Here is a 23368-nt window from a genome sequence, read left to right on the forward strand (position 1 = left end):
GTTATTGAAAAGTTTTAATTCCCAAAAGCAATTGGTCTTCAAAAACTGCCAAAAAGCAGTTAGCATAATTTGCTGAAAATCCGTACGTCAGTCAGCACGTTTTGTGGAGATCCGTACGCTGCCACGTCAGCATGTCAGCACAAAAAGCGGGATTCCTTATTGCCTGTCCGTACGGTCTGCCACATCAGCAGTATGCGCATAATGCGGGATTCCGTACAGCATGCCGCCGTGTGTGTGTGTTTGTGTCCGGGTGGCTCTGCCACGTCACCATTTTGTGACATATAGCCCTCTTAGCTTATTGTTGTATTTTGTTTTCGTGTAATTACGGGAGTGTCTCCTAATTCCTCTTATCTTGTACAAGGACCTTTTTGTAACCCTTTGGTAGTTGATTAGCTAATAGACAATCTATTTGATTGGAAAAAAGAAAGTGACTTGAGACAACTTACCTCGTCTCTGTGGTCCTCTCCGATCCTGCTTGCAAACAAAAACATGGGTTTTAGAGGTCTCGAAGTCTGATTTTTTAGCCCAAAAAATGTGGGTACAAGGAAGCAGTCCTCTGTTGAAAGCACTGAGTCCTACTGGGCAGTCAACTCCTCTATGCAACAAGGGATGAAAAAGATGCAGGTGCGAAGCTCATCATGCTGGCTGAGAACCGCAGATTTTGTGTGGAATACTTTTCCTGGCTAATGTATATTGGTGACTTCTACGGTATCGATAAAGTCTGCTAGCCACTTTTAGTCTCACATTCTGGGATCCAATGGGCACAATGACCAATGTTGAGATCAGATGCTAAGAAAATGGCAAGGGCCTCGTCAGGGACAGCTCGGGCACGTGAATTTTAAATGGCTGTATTGCAGTGTAAAGGATGAAAAAGATAACATTAAGTAGTATAAAGTTTCTGCAGACAAATTTAAGTTTGGAAGCATCTACAGTTCTTATTACTGGAGAATTTTCAGGAATGTTTTTGGATTTAAGGTCCTTGATATGTGACGTTATCTAGGTACAAGGAGAAGCGATGGGAAGCAAAGAGGCTTCTTGGCTCTGGGGGGATGCCATCTTCTCATGCAGCAACTGTCATGGGCCTGGCAGCAGCCATTGGCTTAAAAGATGGTCCTGGAGGGTCTCTATTTGCTATTGCATTAATTCTAGCAAGTGTGGTAAATTCTTCTTTAAGCTCATGATTGCTGATTGGTAGTTTGGCTTGGTAAAGTTTATTCTTTGAGTTCCTATGTTTGCTGATAAGGCTTCTGGAGCTTTGAACAAGTTTGAAAATGGTGTAGGTAATGTACGATGCTTCAGGAGTGAGGCTGCAAGCTGGCAGGCAAGCAGAGGTAACACATCTCTTTGTGTTCACATTCCTGTCCACAGTATGCCATAGTATCTCAAGGCTCTTCTAGCCCTTTTCCTTCTGTTTTCATATCTTTAGGGGTTGCTTGCACAATATAAAATTTAAGTTGGATTAAAATCAATACTTCATTTAGAAGCTTTTCAGACCACGCTTTTATGTTTGCGAGTTTGAAGTTCAGGCTTCCAGAAATTCCACTGCTGGATGCTTGTTTATAATTTCGTGGCAGTAACAGAATGGATGTGAAAGGATGTTCTTTCTGGTTGTGAGGTTTGAAGATGGAGTTTTAATACTGAGAAAAATCTACATACCATGTTTATGGAGGACAGTAGTTGAGGCTTGAAAGTTCAGTAGAGTATTACATCAGTGAATAGGGAATCTTGATATGTGTTTTGTTTATGAATGCTCATAATCTGCTTTGGCTTTGTTGGGTTGGTGTAGGTGCTAAATCAGATTGTGTTTGAGCTACCTCCAGAGCATCCTCTGGCGGAAACTAGACCTTTGCGGGAGCCAATCGGACATACCCCACCACAGGTACAACACTTCCTACACGGGCTTTGCCCAAGTTGCCTATATATCATAGATTTCTTGTGTAGATAAGTGCTCTTTTAATTGTGTTATGTGCGAAAAGTTCTGTCTAGAGTGCTTACCAGGTAGTCCCAACTTACAGTAGTTGCATTCTCTCTGCAATCTCCAAATTTTGTAAGTCTTTTGGTTTCAAGTGCCATCCTAAATTACCCTTTTTTTAATACCATGTGGAAAATCTACAAAAATCGTATCAAATCTAGACTCACAGTGTCTTGTAGCAGCTCTCTAACAGAGGTTTGCAAAGTGGCTTAGTTAATTAAAATACATTCTGCCAAATGTTCAAGAAACGTAGAAGAATCTTCTGAAAAAACCATTCTAACCTAGAGTCTAAATGACTCAACAGGAATAGTCCTTGTTATCAAGGTTTTTGAATTGTTCAAGGAACATAATCGAGAAATCTTTTATGCCTCCAAGCTTTTGACTTCAGAACTCTGTATACGAAGTTAAACGTGGAGGACCTTATCGAGTCTCTTATCTCAAATTTTTTCACGCACGAGTTTGAGAAGGACAAATTTGTGCAAGAGACCCTTTAGAAGAAGCCGACATCTCAAACTGCCACCTCGGCTTTGAAATTCATAAGCGTCGATTTTTAAAATCTCATACTGAAAGCCTTTGGCTGCCTAGTTGCAGCATTTCTTTACCTCAAATGACACACACAAGCCATCATTTCAACGGTACTCTCAAGAGCTACATTTGGCAACATCAGTAGAGAACACAGTCACTAATTATGGCCATTGAGAAGTTGCATTCTTCATGTTCCAGCCATATGGATTCTATTTAATGATATTGGTAATCCTCCACATACTTAGTGCACTCAATCTACCGTCATCCAACAGTTGACGTTTGTACTACGCTCTGTCGAAATCAATTGGCAGAACAAGGCCATACTCTACTCCTGATTCCTCGGAAAGAGGCCGGCTCCCGCTAGAAGCACCGTTGGTCTCTTTACTCATGTGACTAGATGGTATAGTTTCCTCCTTGCCGAATTCATTGAGAGAATCTGTATGTATCGCGGAAAAGGGATCCGATCCTTCATGGAAGAAAAATAGTCTGAACTTTGATAGCACTATTGTAGGCTTGGACACTCCAAGGGAGAAGTCAATAGCAACACATGAAAAAAATCTACAATTAACTGAACTTTATATATATATATATATATATATATATATATATATATATATATATATATATATATATACATATACATGTATATATATCTACTAACATAATATGGCGGAAGGGGGAGCCCTTTACACGTGTCGCAATCTGGGACCTGAAGGCTAAAGTCCAAAACAAAAAAAAGCCCCTTTGCACGTGATAAAGAGACCGTACTAGTATATATATATGTCACGTGACACATCCAACCCTATGTGTCCGTGGACAAGCTACAGCATGACCAGGGTTCGATTCAGTCAAGTCAGTCTAGAATAGGAAGTGATCTGGCACTTTTGTGAGTCCGTTCGCAGACCGTGCACGTCCAGACACTTAGATTAGATGCATATTCTTTGGTTGCACACAACATGACCATCAGATTCCAGTCAGATCCCATCAGTAGCATTTTTACAATGCATAGACTTATTTTTTCTATTTTTGACATTTTTCACTTATTATTTTTAAGTGACTTTTGTTGGAAAGTAGGTAGGGCAATTTTGCGAAGATAATATATAAGCAAACCAGAGTTAGCACTTTCTGGTAGAAGAGGCAGCAGGAGCACCTTGCTCAATAGGCAACTTCTCAGCAGAACCCCATCAGAAGACCTAGCGTTTTGCAGATTGCAAGACCTAGCTTTTTTGGGAAGTAGCAGAACAACAGAACAAAGCCTTGGCGTTTTTGCATTGCAGAGCAGCTTCGACATTAGCAGACATAGCAGAACCCCTTCACGACAGCAGATCAGCCCTAGTGTTAGTGGATTTCCCCCAGCAGCAGAATTCAACCCCTAGTGTTTTTGGATCAGCCTGGACCTCAGCGTTTTTGTAGTTCCGTTGCGACAAGGCCACAAGAAGACCAGCGTTTTCAATTTTCAGCAGTTAGCACTTGCAGTACCAGTCCCGAACCTCGTAGATCTCACCTTCCCACAGGAGATCCTCATCGCACGGTGAAATCCATCAAGGTTTACAGTTTCAGCCTGGAAAACGCAGATTTCAGCATCTACGTTTTCAGCACGTCATCATCGCATTGTCGCCATCGACATCGTCATCGACAAAGAGTCAAAATTCAACAGATAAAGATTTGCAGATTTTAGCCATTAGCATTTTCAGATTTCAGCCCATCTCGTCGTTGTCCTCATCGTCATCGACATCGTCGGCAAGTCCAAGCATTGTAGAGATTTGTGCAATCATAATTAGACCGCTCTCGCCATAGAGAGTGGAGCCCTTGGAGGAGGGTTTTACAACGTCTCTGGTGTCGTATTCTCTTCTCTATCTCTCAGTCTCATGCACCTTCATTCACAGTGTTCAACACTTTGTTTGTGTCCATTGCACTCTCTCACTAAAGGAACGGAAAGCTCTCGAGTCTCCCTTCCGTAAGTAAAAGGAACCTTGAGCACAGTTCGGAGCACTCATCTTGAGCAAACTCAAGGAAAGAACCACAAGAACCACATAAATTTTTTTGTTTGATGAGGTCGCATGAACCCAAAGTTCACTTGGGCGTGTCGATTCCTAATCGTGTTTTTGAAGAGTGACAGGAAACCCAGGAAAGAAGGGCTTGTACAGCCTCCCCTTGTGCCTCTTTTCACTCATTGAGAGTGGACCGTGCACTTAGCGGCCGTCCAATCGACGTGAGGCGGAAAAAAGCAACCTTGGTGTGAGCTCAAGGCCGCCAAGGGGTGCGCCTGCAGAAAAGAGCAGAACTCGGGTGAAGAGAAGATCCTTCTCTAACACGGATTGCAAGCTAAAGAAGAACCTCAAGACCCTCAAGAACCTCAAGAACATCAAGACCCTCAAGAACCTCAAGACTCCTAAGAACCCAAGTTCCTCGTGAACTTAAGAACCCAAGACCACAAGAACCCACAAGAACGCAAGACTTCAGTGGATGGTCATCACTCGAAGCGAAATGGATAATTCGCTTGGAGGTGGTGAGCATGGGAGTGGCGAAGAAGAATTTTCCTCATTGGAGGTTTTTCCGACCCTTCCCCATCTACGACAAGGATTGCACTAATTCCTATGGAGGCTTTCGACAAGATGGTGATGGACATGAAGTTAGAATGCGAAGCACGAAAAGCAGAACACAAAGAAAGAATGGCAGCCATAGAGCGTGAGCACGAGCAAGCGCGCTTAGAAGCCGAAGAAAGGAAAGCATAATTTGATTGCGAGAACAAAGCAAGAAAAACAATGAACGACCGACACATGAAGGAGATGTTGCGACTCTTTTCTCAAGTACAGGCACATATGCAAGAGATTCGGGAAAAGGAGACTCTCCGACTCTTCTTCTCCAAAGCATGACACACACAAAGATTTGCATGATGATTTGCATGATCAAGATGTGATTTCTCACAAGCATGATGATTTGCATGAAGATGATGTGATTGTTCACAAGGACGATGTGTTAGTTGATACTTTCTCTAGTGAAGCTAACCTCATTGCAGATTCGATCAAACACGAAGAACCGATCTTGGCTCTCGAGCCTAGGTCCAAAGAACCCCCACAAGAAGTATTATGTGTTCGAATGATTAGTCAATACGCATTGTTCGAGTGTTTCATTCGTGATCGTTTCTTGTATTTTAATCAGCGTCTTTATGTGATCCCTTTTCCTAGGCATGACATATTGTACGTTGAGCATGTTTCAATCATGGATGAGCACGGATGTATGCGGATTATTCATGAAAAGTTGAAAAGTATGCATTCAAGGAAATCACATTACAAGTCTCTTCCTTGGCACGACACAGTTGTAGAAAGAGCACATGAAAGTATGAGCACCAAGCATGGGCATTTCCGTTGTGAATTGCCACAGTTGATTGATTTAGATCAATAAGACAAGATTCGATCTCATTGTTTGCGTGCCTGTGGTGAACGGTTTGGCACTCCGTCTATTTGTTCATCTACATTTCATGCACAGTCTTTTAGGAAGCCGAGATTTTTTCCAGTCACCTTACATGGAATAGGTATGTTTATGTTTTTGTGTTGGAAGTGGTTTCAGGAATTTTCAGCCATGGAGATTCTTGAAGAAGAAAGAAGCATGACTCTAGACGAAGTTGAAGCATCGATGGAGCCACAAAAGACTGTCGCTTTCGGCGCGGCCCAAAGAAGCAAGAGTTGCAGACCTTTATGAAGTTCAAGTACCGCACGACCCACACATCAGAGTGGGCCGGCGAAGAGTCCCTTCCAAGATTCTGGATGCTATTGGCGATCTCCCTCGACGCTATACAGTTCGGTACCAGTACCTCACTTTGAAAAGGAGGGGATGTCACGTGACACATCCAATCCTATGTGTCCGTGGACAAGCTCCAGCATGACGAGGGTTCAGTTCAGTCAAGCCAGTCTAGAATAAGAAGTGATTTGGCACTTTTGTGAGTCTGTTTGCAGACCGTGCATGTCCAGACACTTAGATTAGATGCATATTTTGGTTGCACACAGCATGACCATGAGATTCCAGTCAGATCCCATCAATAGCATTTTTACAGTGCATAGACCTATTTTTCCTATTTTTGACATTTTTCACTTATTGTTTTCAAGTGACTTTTGTTTGGAAAGTAGGTAGGGAAATTTTGCTAAGATAATATATAAGCAAACCAGAGTCAGCACTTTCTGGCAGAAGAGGCAGCAGGAGCACCTTGCTCAACATGCAACTTCTCATTAGAATCCATCAGAAGACGTCAGTCGCAGTTTTGAGCTTTCTCGATCTGTCCGTCAGGGATGTTCTTTAGCAGCATATCTGTATCTGTTTGTGGGAGAGACTATGTCTGACTTTCTTCGTGCTCAGAGTCATGCATTTCGTGGCTTGACCATGCCAGTACCTATAGCTCCAGACCTTATCGATCAAGAGTTTGCTGATGACACTATGCTCATGTTGCGCTATTTGCTACCCGCTCTTGATGCAATGTGGGACGGCCTACAGGTTTTTTGCATTGCTAGTGGTGCACGCATTAACTGGCATAAATCCTATGGGTTATTGGTTGGCAGTGATGACATACCTACTTGGGGGGTAGCTAATGGATTCACATGGCTGCAGCCGGGTCAGACATGCAGATATCTGGGCTTCCAGGTTGGATTTGATGTTTCCTCACAGCAGCAGTTTGCACCCGTACTACAGTCTATTCGCAGGAAGCTATGCCATTGGTCTTCACGTCATCTGTCGTTGGTTGGCCGTGCATTGGTCGCCAACCAAGTCATTCTGGCTACAGTATGGTATACGGCTTCTTATTGGATGTTACATTCCGGTGTGATAACTCAGCTCCGCCGACTAGTGAGGAACTTTTTATGGAGTGGCACAGATGGGACTATTGATACTCGTGCTCGAGTTCGCTGGTCCACGATCATTCGTCCTAGGTCAGAGGGAGGCCTTGGCATTATTGATCCAGAGTTTCAGAGCAGCGCGCTTCTTACCAAGCTTATTGTTCGGGGTCTTTTTCCCGGCCAAGAACCTTGGAAGATGCTTCTTCAGGCTGCTCTTTGCACAGTGACTCCACGACTCGGCACTAGAGACGGTCATACTTGGCATTCAGGGTATCGTTTTCTCTTTACGGATGCCCCCTTGTCCACTTCCACCCTCTCATCCTTTCTCCGATCGCTCCTTCAGATTTGGGTTTCCATGAGATGGGCTATCGTACGCTCACCTCCCTCATGTCGTGAGGAGATTGAGCACCAGCCTCTCATTTGGAATGCTACAGTTCTTGATTCTTCGGTTAATCCACCTCGTCAGCTTGGAGAGAGGACTCACATTGATTGGGCTGCTTGGGACTCTGGCCCTGCTGCCTCTATGCGGTTGTTTCATGAGACACGTATGTTGGATGCAGATTTTGTGGCAGAACATTATGACATTGGTCGCGGGGTGCCAGACAGATTGCTTGAGATTGATTCTGCCGTTCCTTCACAGTGGGATGCAGTCATGCGAGGCACGGTTCAGATGCCCCCTCATTGTGGCTGGGAAGGACTCTTTGACCAGAGCACTCTCTTATTAGTTCGTTTGGACACCATGCTATTCACAGTTGATACTGACAACTCTCAGGGGATTCATGCTAGATTGACATATGCTGCCACTTCTCCACTACTTATCTCCCCCGACGCTCGATGGGAGGCCATACGAGTAGTTGGCTCACGCGGGAAGCGCCGTTGTGTTGACCCCCGTTTTGCTTCCTCTGATGCTGCACTTTGGAGGCTTTGGGTGTGGGAGGGCCGTGCCCTATCGCAGCTTTATTGGGACCCAGGAGAGTGGCATTGGCCTCACTCAGACCCCACAGGTGCACCTGTATCCTTCTTTGAGTACACTGTCAGGATTGGAAGATTAGCATTGATGCGACAGCAACCACAACAGCCCACTCGTATGGGTTTCTGGTTACATTCAGGCCTCTCCCATGCCTATCTGCAGCAGTTTTGGTTCGCCATCTGGGATTTACATGTTGCTCGTCGTATTTCCTTTTTCATGTGGATGATTGCTCATGCGGGACTACCAGTTGGGACTTGGCTAGCTACTATGGGTCATGATCCGTTATGTACTCGCTGCCCTTTGCGCCAACTTGAGTGACCTGCCCACTGTCTTTGGTCATGCTCAGCTTCCCATGTAGTGTGGCTTGCAGTTTGCTCGTTGTCTTCACATTCTCAGTGCGGCTCCACAGCTCCTTTAGGATATCCTCATTGCCATTTGGCTGGACACCATTCACACCCTGATTTGGTAGTGGGATTCGTCCTCCGGTACATCTAGAGCAGCTGAGGCTCGTCGATTTACCTTCCTTCGGCGTTGGGCAAGATCCCCACTCTTCTTCACACTGACAGGTGGTCAGATTACTTGGCATTATGCCCCTCCACAGTGGTTTCTCCTCCACTCCTCACACCGACCACCATGAGATTGTTCTAGTCGAGTAGTCGCTATAGTGGCTCTTCTCCTTACATTCAGCTTGTACACCCCACGCGATAGGCTATTTTGGCATCCGTTGGGATTATTTTGTACTCAATAATATACAGCCCTGACTTTTTCCGAGAGAGAGAGAGAGAGAGAGAGAGAGAGAGAGAGAGAGAGAGAGAGAGAGAGAGAGTCGTGTGTCACGAATTGTTGACGTGTCAAGCCACTGAAGAATGGAGCCAACTTGCACATCCCGGCCGAGGGGCCTAAACCCTAAGAAGAAGCAGCATGATTAGAAGAAGCAAAAGTTCCCACAAACTTATGGGACCTCGTCCGATGGGGCCCAAGTGACCTAAAGATAAAGCAAGATCCACTCTCTCTCACACATACATACACAGAGAAGAATTGCGTGGAGCATGATGACATGGCAGCTGTACGGGCAACCCACAAAACACGGTGACATGCTGATGTGGCACCTGTACGGATTTTTGCGTTTAACGTTGATGACGTGGCAATTGTACCGATTTCCGCAAAACGTGCTGACAGTTTTTGGACCAGTTGTTTTTGAGTTTGAAGCTTTTCATGTAACTGCTTTTCATGGGCCAAGGGCCTTTAAATTTGTGCCATGGGCTCATTCTTGGCATGCTTCAGTGTGAAGGTGCAGAGGATGGAGTACCTACGATGTACTGAGTTCAAGCAATATAAAGAAGTACTAAAAGGGGCGCCAAGGTTTGGGGCAAGTGCTCTCTCGCCGTGGAACTCCGCCACTCCCTGTCTAGTGTGTCGTGCACTCTATATCTCTTTCAGTTCAGTTGTTAATCGAAGTACTTAAAGTTTAGTCTGTTCTTTTCCGTTGGCATGTGGTGCGCGTCCCCGTGACATCGTGATGCTTCACGTCCACCAGGAAAAAGCAAGAAAAGTAATAAGGTTTTTTTCGGCAATAGAAAGTTGTTTTTCATGTGGTGATTGCAGGTAATGTTGATATGAAAGTGGAAAAAGGGATATTCAGTGGTGCTTTGCTTCATATGTACGGTAAATGCGGTAAAGATGCAGTGCTTTGCTATTCTTTGGTTGATATGGCGAACATGGCAGTGGCCAGCAATGTTGTGCTTGGCAAAGCTTTGGCCGATATTTATGCAGAATGCGATGCACTTAAGGTCCTTGAGGAGCTTCTTATTCGGAATGGTGCCTCTTGGAGTACATTGATTAAAGGATTTTGCCCAACATTGCAAGATGTTGTACTTATTAATGCTTTGGTCAATATGCAAGCTAAACATGGAGTTCTTACAAAAGCACAAAAAGCTCTCGTTGGGCATTCTCTTCGGAATGTTTTCACTTCGAGCACATTAATTGCAGTACATGCCTAACAGAGTTGCGACAGGGTAGGCCTTCCTCCAATGCATCCACCTATGCTTGCACTTTGATGACCATTAAAGGGATGCCTAATGTGAACGGTTGACTAGGCAAAGTTGTTAAAAATAAAAAGCAAGGCTTTTTTTTTTGGCAAGAAAAAGATCCTTCCATTAGTTAATAGAAGCTGTCCAAAGGCTACAAACCACGTCTGTGAGAGAGGGCTACATGAGAAACATGGGGAGACTCTCCTAGTGTGAAAAAAAAGTATGTACAATGAGGGCTAGATCCCGAGATGGGAGGAGGAAAGAGCCACATTGGTGGATGGTAGTGCCATCTAGGCGCACCTTGAACCATGGTGAAGAAAGGCCCTAGGTGCCAAAGTCACAAGAAAGCCTCTTGCGCTCCCGCATGCAGTCAGAGCTACCTTGAAGTCTCTCAAACTGACCCCTGAGTGTATGAATCAGCTCTAGCCAAATGTCACGAACAGTTTCTGCCGGTGGGACAGAGCGAGCCTCGAAGATGCGAAAGGAGGAGGCCCGCTAGATGAAGCAAGAGTGTCTAGCCGCAGACAAGCTCCCAACATCAATCACTATCGCTGCACCACTCCTGGGGGATGAGCTCTGTAGCAAGCTGAAGTGTTGGTTGACCCCCTTAATCACTATCATCCTGCTGGTGGAAGCCAACTCAAAATGGAGCATAAGGCCCGTAAGAGTGGACCAGGCTACAACACCCGAAGTGTACTCTCGTGTTGTGGAAAGGGTTGGAATCAGTCGAAGAACCTGAAGCCAAACGTGTTGTGCCATGGGGTAGTCCCACAAACAATGATGGTGACTCTCCAAGGGATGGCCACAGGCTGCACATGCTGCGGAGAAGCCGCTGTGTACCAACCAACTCCCAATTGCTGTAGCCTCTATGTGCAACGAGCCACTGAAACATGGTAACTCTCCTCGGTTGCCTGATGTCCAATGTCAGGTGTAGCAGAAGTGTTTATGGATTTAGCTTGGATCTAGTACTCTGCACAAACACAAGGGACACTTTACTTCCCTTGAAAGACTGAACTGAACTGAAAGAAAGAGAGAGACAAGAGAGAGAAAAGAGACAACATGTCGGGTCCCAACCCTGAAGGGCCCCCTTGCTCTGTTGCCAGAGCAAGTACTTTTCCTATTCTTGCACAAATGCTCATACAATGACTGGATGCTGATGCTAATGGGCACTGATGTCGTGGTACTTGATGACGACGACGATGACGACGACGACTATGTCAAGGCTGAAATCTGACTGAAAATGCTAGGTTCTGCTACTATGGCATGTTGGGTTAAAGGCCCAAATGGCCCCCTTTGTGTATAGTTTTAAAGGTTATTAACCTTTGGCCAAGTTCACATTGAACTTGGCCACTAACTTTAAATTGGTCCTATACATATTAATAAAGGGAATGTGAGTTTTTAACTCACTCAATTATTCCCCCATCCATCGTGTAGCGCTTCTGCTCTCTCTCCCTCTTTTGTTCCCTAGCGCCATGTGCTCTGCTTGCACTCACCTCTCTCCAAGGTGCACACCCTGCACTTCTTCGCGTGCTCTTTCACTTGCACACACCGCTTCACGCTCATCAACTGGTATCAGAACCAATTAGGGTTTGCTCCCAAACCTGCAAATGCTGATTTTCAGCCAAGGAGGTCAACTTTCACGCGAGATTTTACAATTTCATCGCCAAAGGACTCGTCCTCGGACACTAGAGAGCTTCCGGCAAGTCAAATTGACCTAAAACAGGCTGAAATTAGGTCAAAATCAGCAAATTACAGGTTATGACAGCAAAATACAGGTTTTGCAAATGATGTATTAAGGTGTGGGAACATCTTTGCTAAGTCCCCGCTACCCAAAAACATTGAAATTGCCGAAAAACAGGTCCCAAAGCAGGTGTTTTCAGCAAATTTCAGATTTACGCAGGTCTTTGCAAGTGTTTTTATGATGCGGCTACATTAGGGAAAGTGCAAAGTGATACAATTTACGCACATTTGACAAGTTTTGGCTATGTATGACCACTTGTGGCTCAATTTCGTGCAATTTGATGCTACAAATTGGGGCTTTTGCTCATACATGCTTCTACAGGCTATGTATTAGCCTTATGTATGTTCTGTGAGGTTAAAAACAACTAAAATTGTTGTTTTTGAGCACAAAATCGCTCGCTGAAATTTCCTGCGCATAAATTTCAGAAATTGTTTTGCCCAAATCCACCTATTTTGCCCCGAATTGCTCCTGTGACCATTTGGAGCTGTAGTGCATACCTCTGTGAGGCTATACTCTGGTTTTTGTGCATTTTGCCCAAAAATTCAGCGTATTAGCCCTCTTATTCGTGCAACTATGGCCTCATCTTCTTCGGATGTGAAGAATCTCTTTGAGATTAGGAGGTTCGATGGAACAGGTTTCGATCTTTGGAAAGACAGGATCCATGGAATCCTATTTCTTAAGGATTGTGAAGGGGCACTTGAACAGGTAAAGCCACAGAATATGACGGATGAAGCATGGGTTAGTTTGAATAGGAAGGCAGTTACATACATTAAAATGACGGTACTTCGGGGAGGATTTGCAACCGCCAATGCATGCAAAGCTGAAATGCAAAAACGCTGGCTGACCTGTGCTGAATTTGCAAAGTGCTAGTGGCCTCGGGCAGAAACCAAAAATGCTAGGTTGATGGTTGATGCGGTGAGGTTCTGAAACCGGGAAGGGTGTGGTACGGCAAGGCTCAGGGTTGATCTGAAAATACTGGTTTTATGGGCTGAAAACGCTGGTCCTCTTATGCTGAAAACGTTGGGCTGAATGTCAGAAAACGCTAGAGATCTTGAGGTGTTGCCAGTCGGGTGCTTGCCTCCTTGTGTCTCTGTATTCATCTGCCTCTATTGAGTGCCCAATGGGTTTCTTTTATAGTTCCTTTAGCCATTTGCCCTACCTACATTCCAACAAGGATAAATGAAAAGTCACGTATTAATAAATGACCTATAAGAGGTGGTTCACGTGGTAAAATGTGTGCATGATGAAATGTTGTTCTGTGCAAGAGAGGTTATGTAAGTGTGTGTAACAGACTTCGACACTCCAAGTCAAGAATCAATCGCGACAACACCAAATAACCACTTCAAATGTCCGTGACACATCCAACCCTATGTGTCCGTGGACAAGCTACAGCATGATCAGGGTTTGGTCAGTCCAGTCAATCTAGATTTAGAAGTGATCTGACACTTTTTGTGAGTTTATTCGTAGACCGTGCATGTCCAGTCACTTAGTGTAGATGCATATCCTCTGGTTGCACACAGCATGATCATCAGTATTCCGATCAGAATCCTTCAGATTCCATCAGGGGAATGTTCCAGTGCATTTAGCCTATTTTACCTATTTTTGGCATTTTTCACTTATTAATTTAAGTGACTTTCCAACAAAAGTAGGTAGGGCAATTTGGGTAAGAAAATATATAAGCAAACCAAAGCTAGCACTATTTGGCAGAAGAGGCAGCAGGAGCTCCACGCTCAATAGGCAACTTCTCAGCAGAACCCATCAGAAGGCCTAGCGTTTTGCAGATTGCAGGACCTAGCGTTTTTCCCATCAAGATCAGCCAACGACTTGCTTTGCAGATTCCGGCGACAGTAAGACCACAAGCCTAGCATGTTGATCCCAGATCTTCACCGCCAGAAGCTTCACCACCAAGCGTTTTTGGAAAGACCAGCAAGCTGGCGTTTTTGGAGATCCCATCAGCTAGCGTTTTTGGATAGCCAACGTTTGCAGATTTCAGCCTTTGCAGTTTTCAAGCCTGGCAGATAAAGACCAACAAGATTCAGCCTAAAGTGTAGCAGAGTCATCGCGATTCGAACCTCAGTTTTCAGCATCAGATCGTAGCACTACAGCAGCGTTTTCAGTCATATAACACAACAGTCATCAGCGTTTTTATCAGGCTATTGCAGCGTTTTTCAGCAGCCCAAAACAGCCCCGAAAAATCAGCAAATCACCAGCAGCAGAATTCAGTAGTTAGCATTTTTGGACAACAGTTAGAACCATCTCATTTTCAGCCTTTGTCGTCATCGCCATCCTAGTTATCATCGTCGACATAGCTTAGACTTGCATCAGTCACATGCATTCCCATTGTACCAGATTGTGCAATCATAAGTGGACCACTCTCACCGACGAGAGTGGGGCCTTCGGAGGAGGGTTTTACAACATCTCTGGTGTCGTATCTCTCTTCTTTCTCTATCTCTCAGTCTCATACACTTACACGCACAATGTCCATTCACTTTGTTTGTGATCATAGCATTCTCTCATTAATAACGGAAGGCTCTCCCTTCCATAAGAACAAAAGGAACCTTGAGCACAGTTCGGGGCACTCATCTTGAGCAAAGCGCAAACAATCATTCCTGCACTTAACATCAAAACAATTCACAGATCACAATAGATTTGCACTGGCTCGGCGGAGTTCCGTGCCTAGAGATATTGTCCCCAAAGACTGGCGCCTCTTTCGGTATTTCTTTATGTATTAAATCAATGTCAAAGTACAAAGAGCGGTTAGGGTTTCACTCTCAGACTCTGCGTCTAGATGCTCTGCAGAGTGAGCCCTAATCCGCGTATTTAAAGATTACAAGGGACGCCCAAAAGCAGAGCCCCAAAAGCTTCCAGTTCAAAAGCACAATCCTCTCACAAGCTCTCTCTTTGTGGCTTTAATAAAAATAAAGCAAGTATCCTTCTCTCTCTCTCACATCAAATCTGCGTGGAGAAAAGCAAGAAATTTGCGTCGCTCAGAGGGTTGTTTTTCAGTTCCGTAATTTTCGGAAATCTATATGGCTTGCCACGTGGCATTTCAGCCTCCAAATTTAGGGTTTCTAGCCGCATTAGGGTTTCGGTCAGCAGTTAGGGTTAGGGTATCCAGAAATTAGGGTTTTTGACAAAAATTAGGGTTTGTAGGAATTAGGGTTTTTGGTAGGGATTAGGGTTTTTGGTAGGGATTAGGGTTTCTGCTCTGGGTAGCCACGTCATCACTTTGTGACATACCCCCCTCTTGAAAGCATTGTAATCGATCGCGATTACGCGTGCAAAACCAACAGAAGCCATAAACCGTCTTAGCAGACACCGACTGTTAGTACGTACTAGGAACACACATCTAGCACATGTACCAAATCGACAGTCACATGACACAACATCACAAGACATCACATGACATTCAACATTCATTCGGATCTTAGACCATGATTTATGTGCAATGTAGCTAGCAATCACATCTAGGTCCAATTGGGACCTCATCGATGTCCGATCTATTGCAACCATGTCTATTCGAGATCAATCAGACCAAAATGCTACAGTCATTTCGTCTATCAGTTCCTGCACTCAAAGAAGTCAAGAACAAATCAGTATCATAATCAGGAATTCCATTTCATTAAAGTCATACAGCAGAATACTGTCAGCTTTGAGTATCCCTGAAGCTCAAAGAGACATCAGTAACTTTAGTATCAAAATCAAGGTATCTGTTGACAAAGGAGCGGAGTGACTCCCATCTTGTGCATCCCACTGCACCAGATCTCTGGCCAAGTTGAATTCTGGGTTCCGTTTAGAGTAGACTATGCTAAACCAAAAGCATCGAGGTAAAGTTTCACAATCTGAGGAGTATCTGCTAGGTCCTCCTCCTCCATCCACTTCGCATCCAATGCAGGATAGTTCTTGAACTTAACCAAGAACCGCCTTCGGAATTTACCTTTATTCTTCGTATCCTTATGTGCCAAAATCTGTTCAGGAACAAGGATCTCCTCGTTTTCTTCCACTTTTGGTTGCTCATCAGGCTCCCCATCGTCAGGCACATCACCCTTAAAATGTTTCAAGAGACTCACATGGAATGCATTGTGAATCCTTCAAGTATCTGGTAGTTTCAATCGGAAGGAGACATCATTTATCTTTTCAGTTATCTGGAAAGGTCCGTAGTACCGCATACTAAGCTTTGGAAAAAGCCTCTCCTTTCCCTTTTTCTTTCTTAGGCGTGCCTTCTCAAAACGTAAGAGCAACCAATCATCTTCCTTCAATTTCAAGTCGTGACGATGGCGATCCGCTGTCTTTTTCTGTCGTTCTTGAGACTTCTGCAAAGTCTCGCGAACCTTGGCAAAAGCCGTATCTAAGTCTCGCGCATATTCATCCGCTTCAAAAATCTTATCTTTCGTGCTCAGGAAGGGTGGAACCTTCGCAACACCTTCAACAATCTTAAATGGCGCCTTCCCCGTCGAAGAGTGTATCGTGTTATTGTAGGCAAATTGCACCAAAGGTAAGTACTTTTCCCATTGAGTCTTCTGATCCGAGGTACAAGACTTCAGTCAATCTAAAACCACTGAATTGGCAATCTCAGATTGCCCGTCAGTCTGCAAGTGGAACGATGACGAGAACTACAACCGCGTGCCAATGTTCACCCAAATTGCCTTCCAAAACAAACTCGTAAATCTGGGGTCTCTGTCGGAGACAATCGTCTCAGACATGCCATGTAATCGGAAAATCATGTGACCCGTAAAAGGTGGATAGTGGCATTCAGTCAAAACCTTTTTCCTCAACGGCTGTGTAACGCACAACATGGTTTTTCTCATCAAGTAGCCTTCCCGAATGGAGTATCCTGCTACTGTCTCCCCATCCCGTATCCGTGTGAAAGTATCTACAAAATCTGTATCTGTAGCATACTGGTCGACCATATCCTCGAAGCTCCTATGATGTATCGCGGAAATAGCCAGAACCAACGGCTTTTGAGACAAAGCATGTGCCACCACATTCTTCTGTCCCTGCACATGGACAATCTGGAGGTGAAACTGTGACAAGATGTTCGCCCACCGCATCTGCTTTTCCGAAAGCTGCTTCTGTGACAAGAGTAGCGCAAACTCTGATAGTCTGTAAAGACAGTAAAATCCGCTCCGAGTAGGTAATGCCGCCACTGAGTAAGAGCATGGATAACCGCCAAAAGCTCTTTCTCATAAATCTATGCTTTCATCTCCGGCCTAGAGAACAATCGGCTCTTGTAAGCAATGACATGGCCTTCTTGCATTAAGACCGCACCCAGACTACGACCACAAGCATTATAATATACTTCAAATGACTTCTGCAAGTCTGACAAAGTCAAAATTGGTCCCGTAGTCAATTTCTCTTTCAATGTTTGAAAGGCAGTCACCTCTGTGGGTCCCCACGAGAAAGGGACTCCTTTCTGAGTCAAGATATGCAAAGGAGAAGCAACCTCTGCAAACTTTCGAATGAACCGTTTGTAGTACGAACACAGTTCCATGAAGCTTCCAACTTCATGGACATTCTTCAAATCATGCCAATCACGGATAGCGTCTATCTTGGCCAGATCCATTCGCACTCCTGCTGTTGAGACAATGTGTTCCAAAACGTGTATCTTTGAAGCAGATGATCTCTGTGTTCTGTCTCATTCTTGGAGAAAACAATGATATCATTAAAGAAAGTGACAACAAATAGCCTGTACTCTCGAAAAATCATGTCAATCATCCAGTTAAATGTCGCAGGAGCATCGGTTAAGCCAAAAGGCATCACCAAAAACTCAAATAACCCAAAAGTAGTTCGAAAGGCTGTCTTGTAGACATCTCCCAGCGCAATTCGGATCTGATGATATCCACTCTTCAGGTCAATCCTGCTAAAGCACGAGGATCCCTGTAACCTATCGATTATATCATCGATCCTAGGAATCGGAAATCTATTCTTGATGGTGATTTTGTTGAGAGCTCTATAATCGATGCACATTCTCCAAGATCTGTCTTTCTTCAAATCCACCAACAGTGGAGAGCAATACGGTGAAGTACTAGGCTGGACAAGACCCATTTCCAAGAGGTCTTTCACTTGGTTCATAATCTTTTCATTCTGTACTCGGCTCACACGGGAAGGTGGCCGGTTCGGTGGCGTGCTTCCAGGTATCAGATCAATGGTCTGATCTTCAGGCCCACTAAAAAGCAATCGGCATGAGTGTGGAGAAAAAAAAATCTTGGCGTTCTTTTGTTCAGGTCAAATCATATTCAACCTTTGTCCATCGTTCAGTTCTCTCCCAAAAGAATGAGTAAAGAAACTGAAGTTCATCAAGTACAATCTCTGAGCCCTTCATTTGTCAAAGTCGCTTTCTCAGCCCGCTAGTCAACCACGGCGTAGTTCTTGTGGTACCAAGGGATTCCGAGTAGAACGTCGCTCGCGTGCCCTGAACACCCCTGTCATTGCAAATGAAGTTTGCCAATGCTCAGTGTAATGGCAACATCTCGTTCGGGTGCCAGCCGAACTACCTCCGCCTGTGGCGTCAGTCTGCCGGGCGTAATTCCAAATCGAGCCTCCAATTCCAAGTGAGAAGAAGTTGGCCTTGGCTCCTTCAAAAGAGCTTCCTGATCCTTCACTTTGCCCCAAAAAGCGGCAAAGTTTGTACTTTCGTTCATTTGATTCGATGCAGGTCCCACGCCATGTGGTACCAGTTTTGCTTTTCTATTTGCCTTTTCTGCCACGTTCCTTAGCTGCTCTCAAATTCTCAGGACTGTCGTCGTCCTTATCATTCTGTTCTTTCGGTGCCTTTTTAGGGCACTTCACGGAGATATGTCCATGTTCCCCGCATCCAAAGCACTTCCCCTCTCTGATGAAGCGAGCTCTCTCCTCAGGAGTAAGCTTGGGTCGTGCATCCTTTTTCTCTGGGTTGCTCTTTTTCTTTCTACTTTCATTCCCAGAAGTCTGTTCGGCTCGTTGTGTCATGGCCTCATCTGTGGGGTAGGTCAGACTGCTAGAGTGAATGGCAAAGCCCCGCTTCGCATGACTCATCAACTCTTGAATAGAAGCTGACTTCTGCTCCAAGCAGTGATCTCGGATCTTTTTAGGTAGACCCAAGGTGAACCGCTCAATTTGTTCTCTGGACGAGATCTTCTTGAATGAAGAGGCGGGTAGAAAAGAGCTCGAGAATCTCTCACAGTAAGCATTGATTGTATCTTTCTTGGTCATCCGAAGATGGTTCCAAGCATCTCGTATATCTCGTTCATTCTTTTGCGTCAACCAAGAAGAAATAAAAAGCTTCTTAAATTTCAGCCATTTAACTGGTGCAGTCTTGTTTAAAAGAAGCGTGGACCACCAAGTGCGAGCATTCCCTTAAAATAAGAGGCAACTCTTCGAATCTTGGAGTGGTCTGAGTAGCGTCCTCCCGCGAAAGTGATTTCAAACTGCTGTATAAAAGACAAAGCCTTCGAAGCATCTGAGTATCTTGAAAAAGTATCAAATTTGATCGAGTGTCCACCTTCCTTAAACTCTCGGACTTTCTTGCTTTTATCTTCCAGAAAGTCATACTGGTTGGCTTTATAAAAATTCTTCTTGTTCGCATAAAAGTTTCCGCCATCGGAGTCTGAACTTTCTGTAGACGAGTCCTCAGTAGAACTGTCAGTCTCTCGGCGAGATTTAGCCTTCTTTGCCTTTTTCTTGCCCTTTCCGAAGCGTTGTTTCTTGCTTCGCTTTTTACCTTTTCTGTCTTCTTCGCTCGAATCTGAAGAGCTAGAAGAACTGTCAGAAGAAGAAGAAGAAGAAGTAGAATTGGGTACTCCTTCAAAGTGAACACGCTTCTTCTGTTTCTTTGCTTTGTCAAATGTCGACTGATGACCCAAATATCCCGGGAAGTCAGTGCTTTTCTTCTGCTTTTTTCCGTGCTTTTTGGCTTTCCTTTGCGCGTCAAAAAGCTGAGCAGTCCGTGCATCAACCACCTCTTCTAGTTCCTTCTCGAATATTTCTTGTGAGCAGAAGGTTTCTTGAGAGCGGGTTTCGGGGGTGGTGTAGTGGTTTTCTGCCACTGCTCATGCACTTCTTGAAAAGAAGTGTCGCTCATATATTTTGCAAATTTTGGGTCCTTCGCAAAATTGAGCATCATCTTTGTTGCATCGCTGATCAATTGACGACGCTCCATCTCTTGTTGCTCCGCCTCAGTAGGCTGAGGCGGGCCATACTCTCTGCCGGAATCTTCGCTGTGATCCCTGCCCGCATCTCCAGATGCAGAGGGAGTTGATTGATCCTTGCGTGAAGCCATAGGTGCCGCAGGAAAAAAATTGGGGATCAGATTTCCCGTAGAAGAGAAATCGGCCATGCTCTGATACCACTGTAACAGACTTGGACACTCCAAGTCAAGAATCAATTGCGACAACACCAAATAACCACTTCAAACAATTCACAGATCACAATAGATTTGCACTGGCCCGGCGGAGTTCCGTGCCTAGAGATATTGGCCCCAAAGACTGGCGTCCCTTTCGGTATTTCTTTATGTATCAAATCAATGTCAAAGTACAAAGAGCGGTTAGGGTTGCACTCTCAGACTCTGCGTCCAGATGCTCTGTAGACTGAGCCCTAATCCGCGTATTTAAAGATTACAAGGGATGCCCAAAAGCAGAGTCCCAAAAGCTTCCAGTTCAAAAGCACAATCCTCTCACAAGCTCTCTCTCTTTGTGGCTTTAATAAAAATAAAGCAAATATCCTTCTCTCTCTCTCTCTCTCTCTCTCTCTCTCGCAAATATCCTTCTCTCTCTCTCTCTCTCTCTCTCTCTCTCTCTCTCTCTCTCTCTCTCTCTCTCTCTCTCTCTCTCTCTCTCTCTCTCTCTCTCTCTCTCGCATCAAATCTGTGTGGAGAAAAGCAAGAAATTTGCGTCGCCTAGAGGGCTGTTTTTCAGTTCCGTAATTTCCGGAAATCCGTACGGCTTGCCACGTGGCATTTCAGCCTCCAAATATAAAGTTTCCAGCCGCATTGGGGTTTCAGCCAGCAGTTAGGGCTAGGGTTTCCAAACATTAGGGTTTGCAGGAATTAGGGTTTCTGGCAGAGATTAGGGTTTCTGCTCTCAGTAGCCACGTCATCACTTTGTGACAGTGTGACCGGCCTCGACATGCACGTCCTGCTAGAGGCTCACAAAGATGCTAGGCTCAGTCTTAAGCTACTGGATCATGGTAGATTGTGGCAAAACATGTCTACATAGCACAAGTGAAGTGCGCACGTGACATCCCCTTGGTTATAGGTGAGGCACAACTGCCGAACTTCAATCTGTATTGCTGATGCTATTTGCTTTTGATGCATGTGGATGCATGACCAGGAGCAATAAGGCATTTTACATATAATGCAATCAATGCATGAGCTTGTACATCTCTAACATCCCATTGAGATTGCTCAACTGTAGGAAAACAACTCTAGCAATAATAGGTCTGCGAGAACCTGCAACATCCTCAACAGAGTGTGTATCCATGGAAGGTGGGCGTACATCAATTCCCTGCAACACATTTCAAACGCCCTTTGAACAAGCGTCATCATGTAAGTCCACATTGGGTAATCATCCCCATCCAATGTATCCTCAACAACAAACATTTTGAAAGCATATGTGTTGTCGTCATCCATGGCGAGTGACTACACTTGATGTAAAAACTGCCCCCAAAAAACGAAGCAGGACTAACACCTGCTATTTAGAAGAATCTGAAGGGGAATGAAAGAAATTTCATCTGCAAAAAATTGCATTGATAAAAATTCTGCACGAAAGGTCGAAATGCCTTGCGCAGTACTGCATGTAGTGGAAATGGAGGCCAGAATCAGTCCGAATGAAAAATCTGAACACACCAAGCTCTGCGAGCTGGCCTGAAGTACTAGTCGGTCTGTTGAGGTTGGCCAAAGCTCGCAGAAATGCGAGAATGTGAGTGAAGGGGTGTTGGCGATAGACCCCGAAGGACGCGACTTGCTGTCATACTAATTGTTGGAATTAGGATCGCAGGAGCGTACACAGAGAAGATGAAGAAGCTTAAGGCACACAACAATATATTGCTTAGTGTGCAAATAGAAAGATAAGATAGCCCTAGAGAGATGGGCATATATACAGTGCAAGGGAAAAAAACCTCCTAGTGAAGGAAAAAGTGCCCCATGGGTCCTAAGTGTCTTCACACACATCACTACCACATATATGGTATGATGAGCGCGCGGCGGTGTGTGCAAGTGAAAGAGCACGCGAGGAAGTGCAGTGTGTGTGCAGAGAGGGGAGGCGAAGGCCAGCAGGAGAGGAAGCGCTAGCAGAAGAGAGAGGGCTCACGTTTTTGGGGAAAACTCAATAAGTGAGTTTTGGGTTTTCCCACTTTTATTATAAGTGACCTTAAAAAAATGTGAACAAAGTATAAAAATGTACAAAAAGGGGTTATTTAGGCCTTTAACCCAACAACCTCCCACTTAAAGGCATAAATGGCGCCTTTAAGGTACGTGACTCCTGCCATCTCTATGCATAGATGATGATGTGCTTTGGGTAAGCACTTAGTGAGAGCATTGGCTGGATTTTGTGATGTATGGACCTTAACCGATGTAATAGGGCCATCCTCAAGCACTTCTCGTATGAAGTTATACCGCACATCAATATGCTTTGTGCGTGCATGAAACATGGCGTTCTTTGCCAGACATATAGCACTCTAGCTATCACAACCAAGCATAGGTGCCTTGGCAGGCAAGCCAAACTCACTGCATAGGCGTGCTAACCAAATAGCTTCTTTGCAAGCCTCAGTGGCTGAAATATATTCAGCCTCTGTAGTAGACAATGCAACAATCTTTTGCAATCTAGAACACCATGAAACAACACCTCCCGCAAGAGTAAATACATAGCCACTTTTGGATTTCCGTGTATCCACATCACCAGCCATGTCAGAGTCACAAAATCCCTTCAACTCCATTGGTCCTTTACCATAGCAGAGGCATTTGTTTTTAGTCCCTTTCAAGTACCTCATAATGGACTTCACTGCATCCCAATGCAACCTGCTTGGATTAGCCATAAACCGGCTCACAACTCCCACTGCATGGGCTATGTCAGGCCTAGTAGCAACCCTAGCATACATAAGTGAACCACAAGCTGAAGCATAAGGCACACTTTGCATGTCATTGGCTTCTTCCTTTGACTTGGGACAATCATCCTTGGAGATTTTAACATATGGCTGTAATGGCACACCAAGAGGCTTTGCTTCAGCCAAGTTAAATCTGTCCAGCACCTTTTCAATGTACTTTTCTTGCGACAAATACAATAGGCGCTTGTCTCTTTGTCGTGTAACACGTACTCCAAGTATATGTTCAGC

At 44.7% G+C, this 23368-nt stretch overlaps 1 protein-coding gene across 1 annotated transcript in view; it reads left to right on the plus strand.

The window, feature by feature from the left end:
• LOC147440995 (uncharacterized) overlaps positions 1-23368 on the plus strand; it is a 60053-nt gene that overhangs the window by 22146 nt on the left and 14539 nt on the right. Inside the window, exons 2-4 of the mRNA XM_086482767.1 lie at positions 1001-1157; positions 1281-1331; positions 1787-1879. Of these exons, the coding sequence (XP_086338893.1) occupies positions 1001-1157; positions 1281-1331; positions 1787-1879 (301 nt within the window). The remainder of the gene's footprint in view (positions 1-1000; positions 1158-1280; positions 1332-1786; positions 1880-23368) is intronic.

The sequence above is a fragment of the Adiantum capillus-veneris genome, chromosome 15 (assembly GCF_014529385.1).
Source record: "Adiantum capillus-veneris isolate H3 chromosome 15, ASM1452938v2, whole genome shotgun sequence".
Lineage (NCBI taxonomy): Eukaryota > Viridiplantae > Streptophyta > Polypodiopsida > Polypodiales > Pteridaceae > Adiantum > Adiantum capillus-veneris.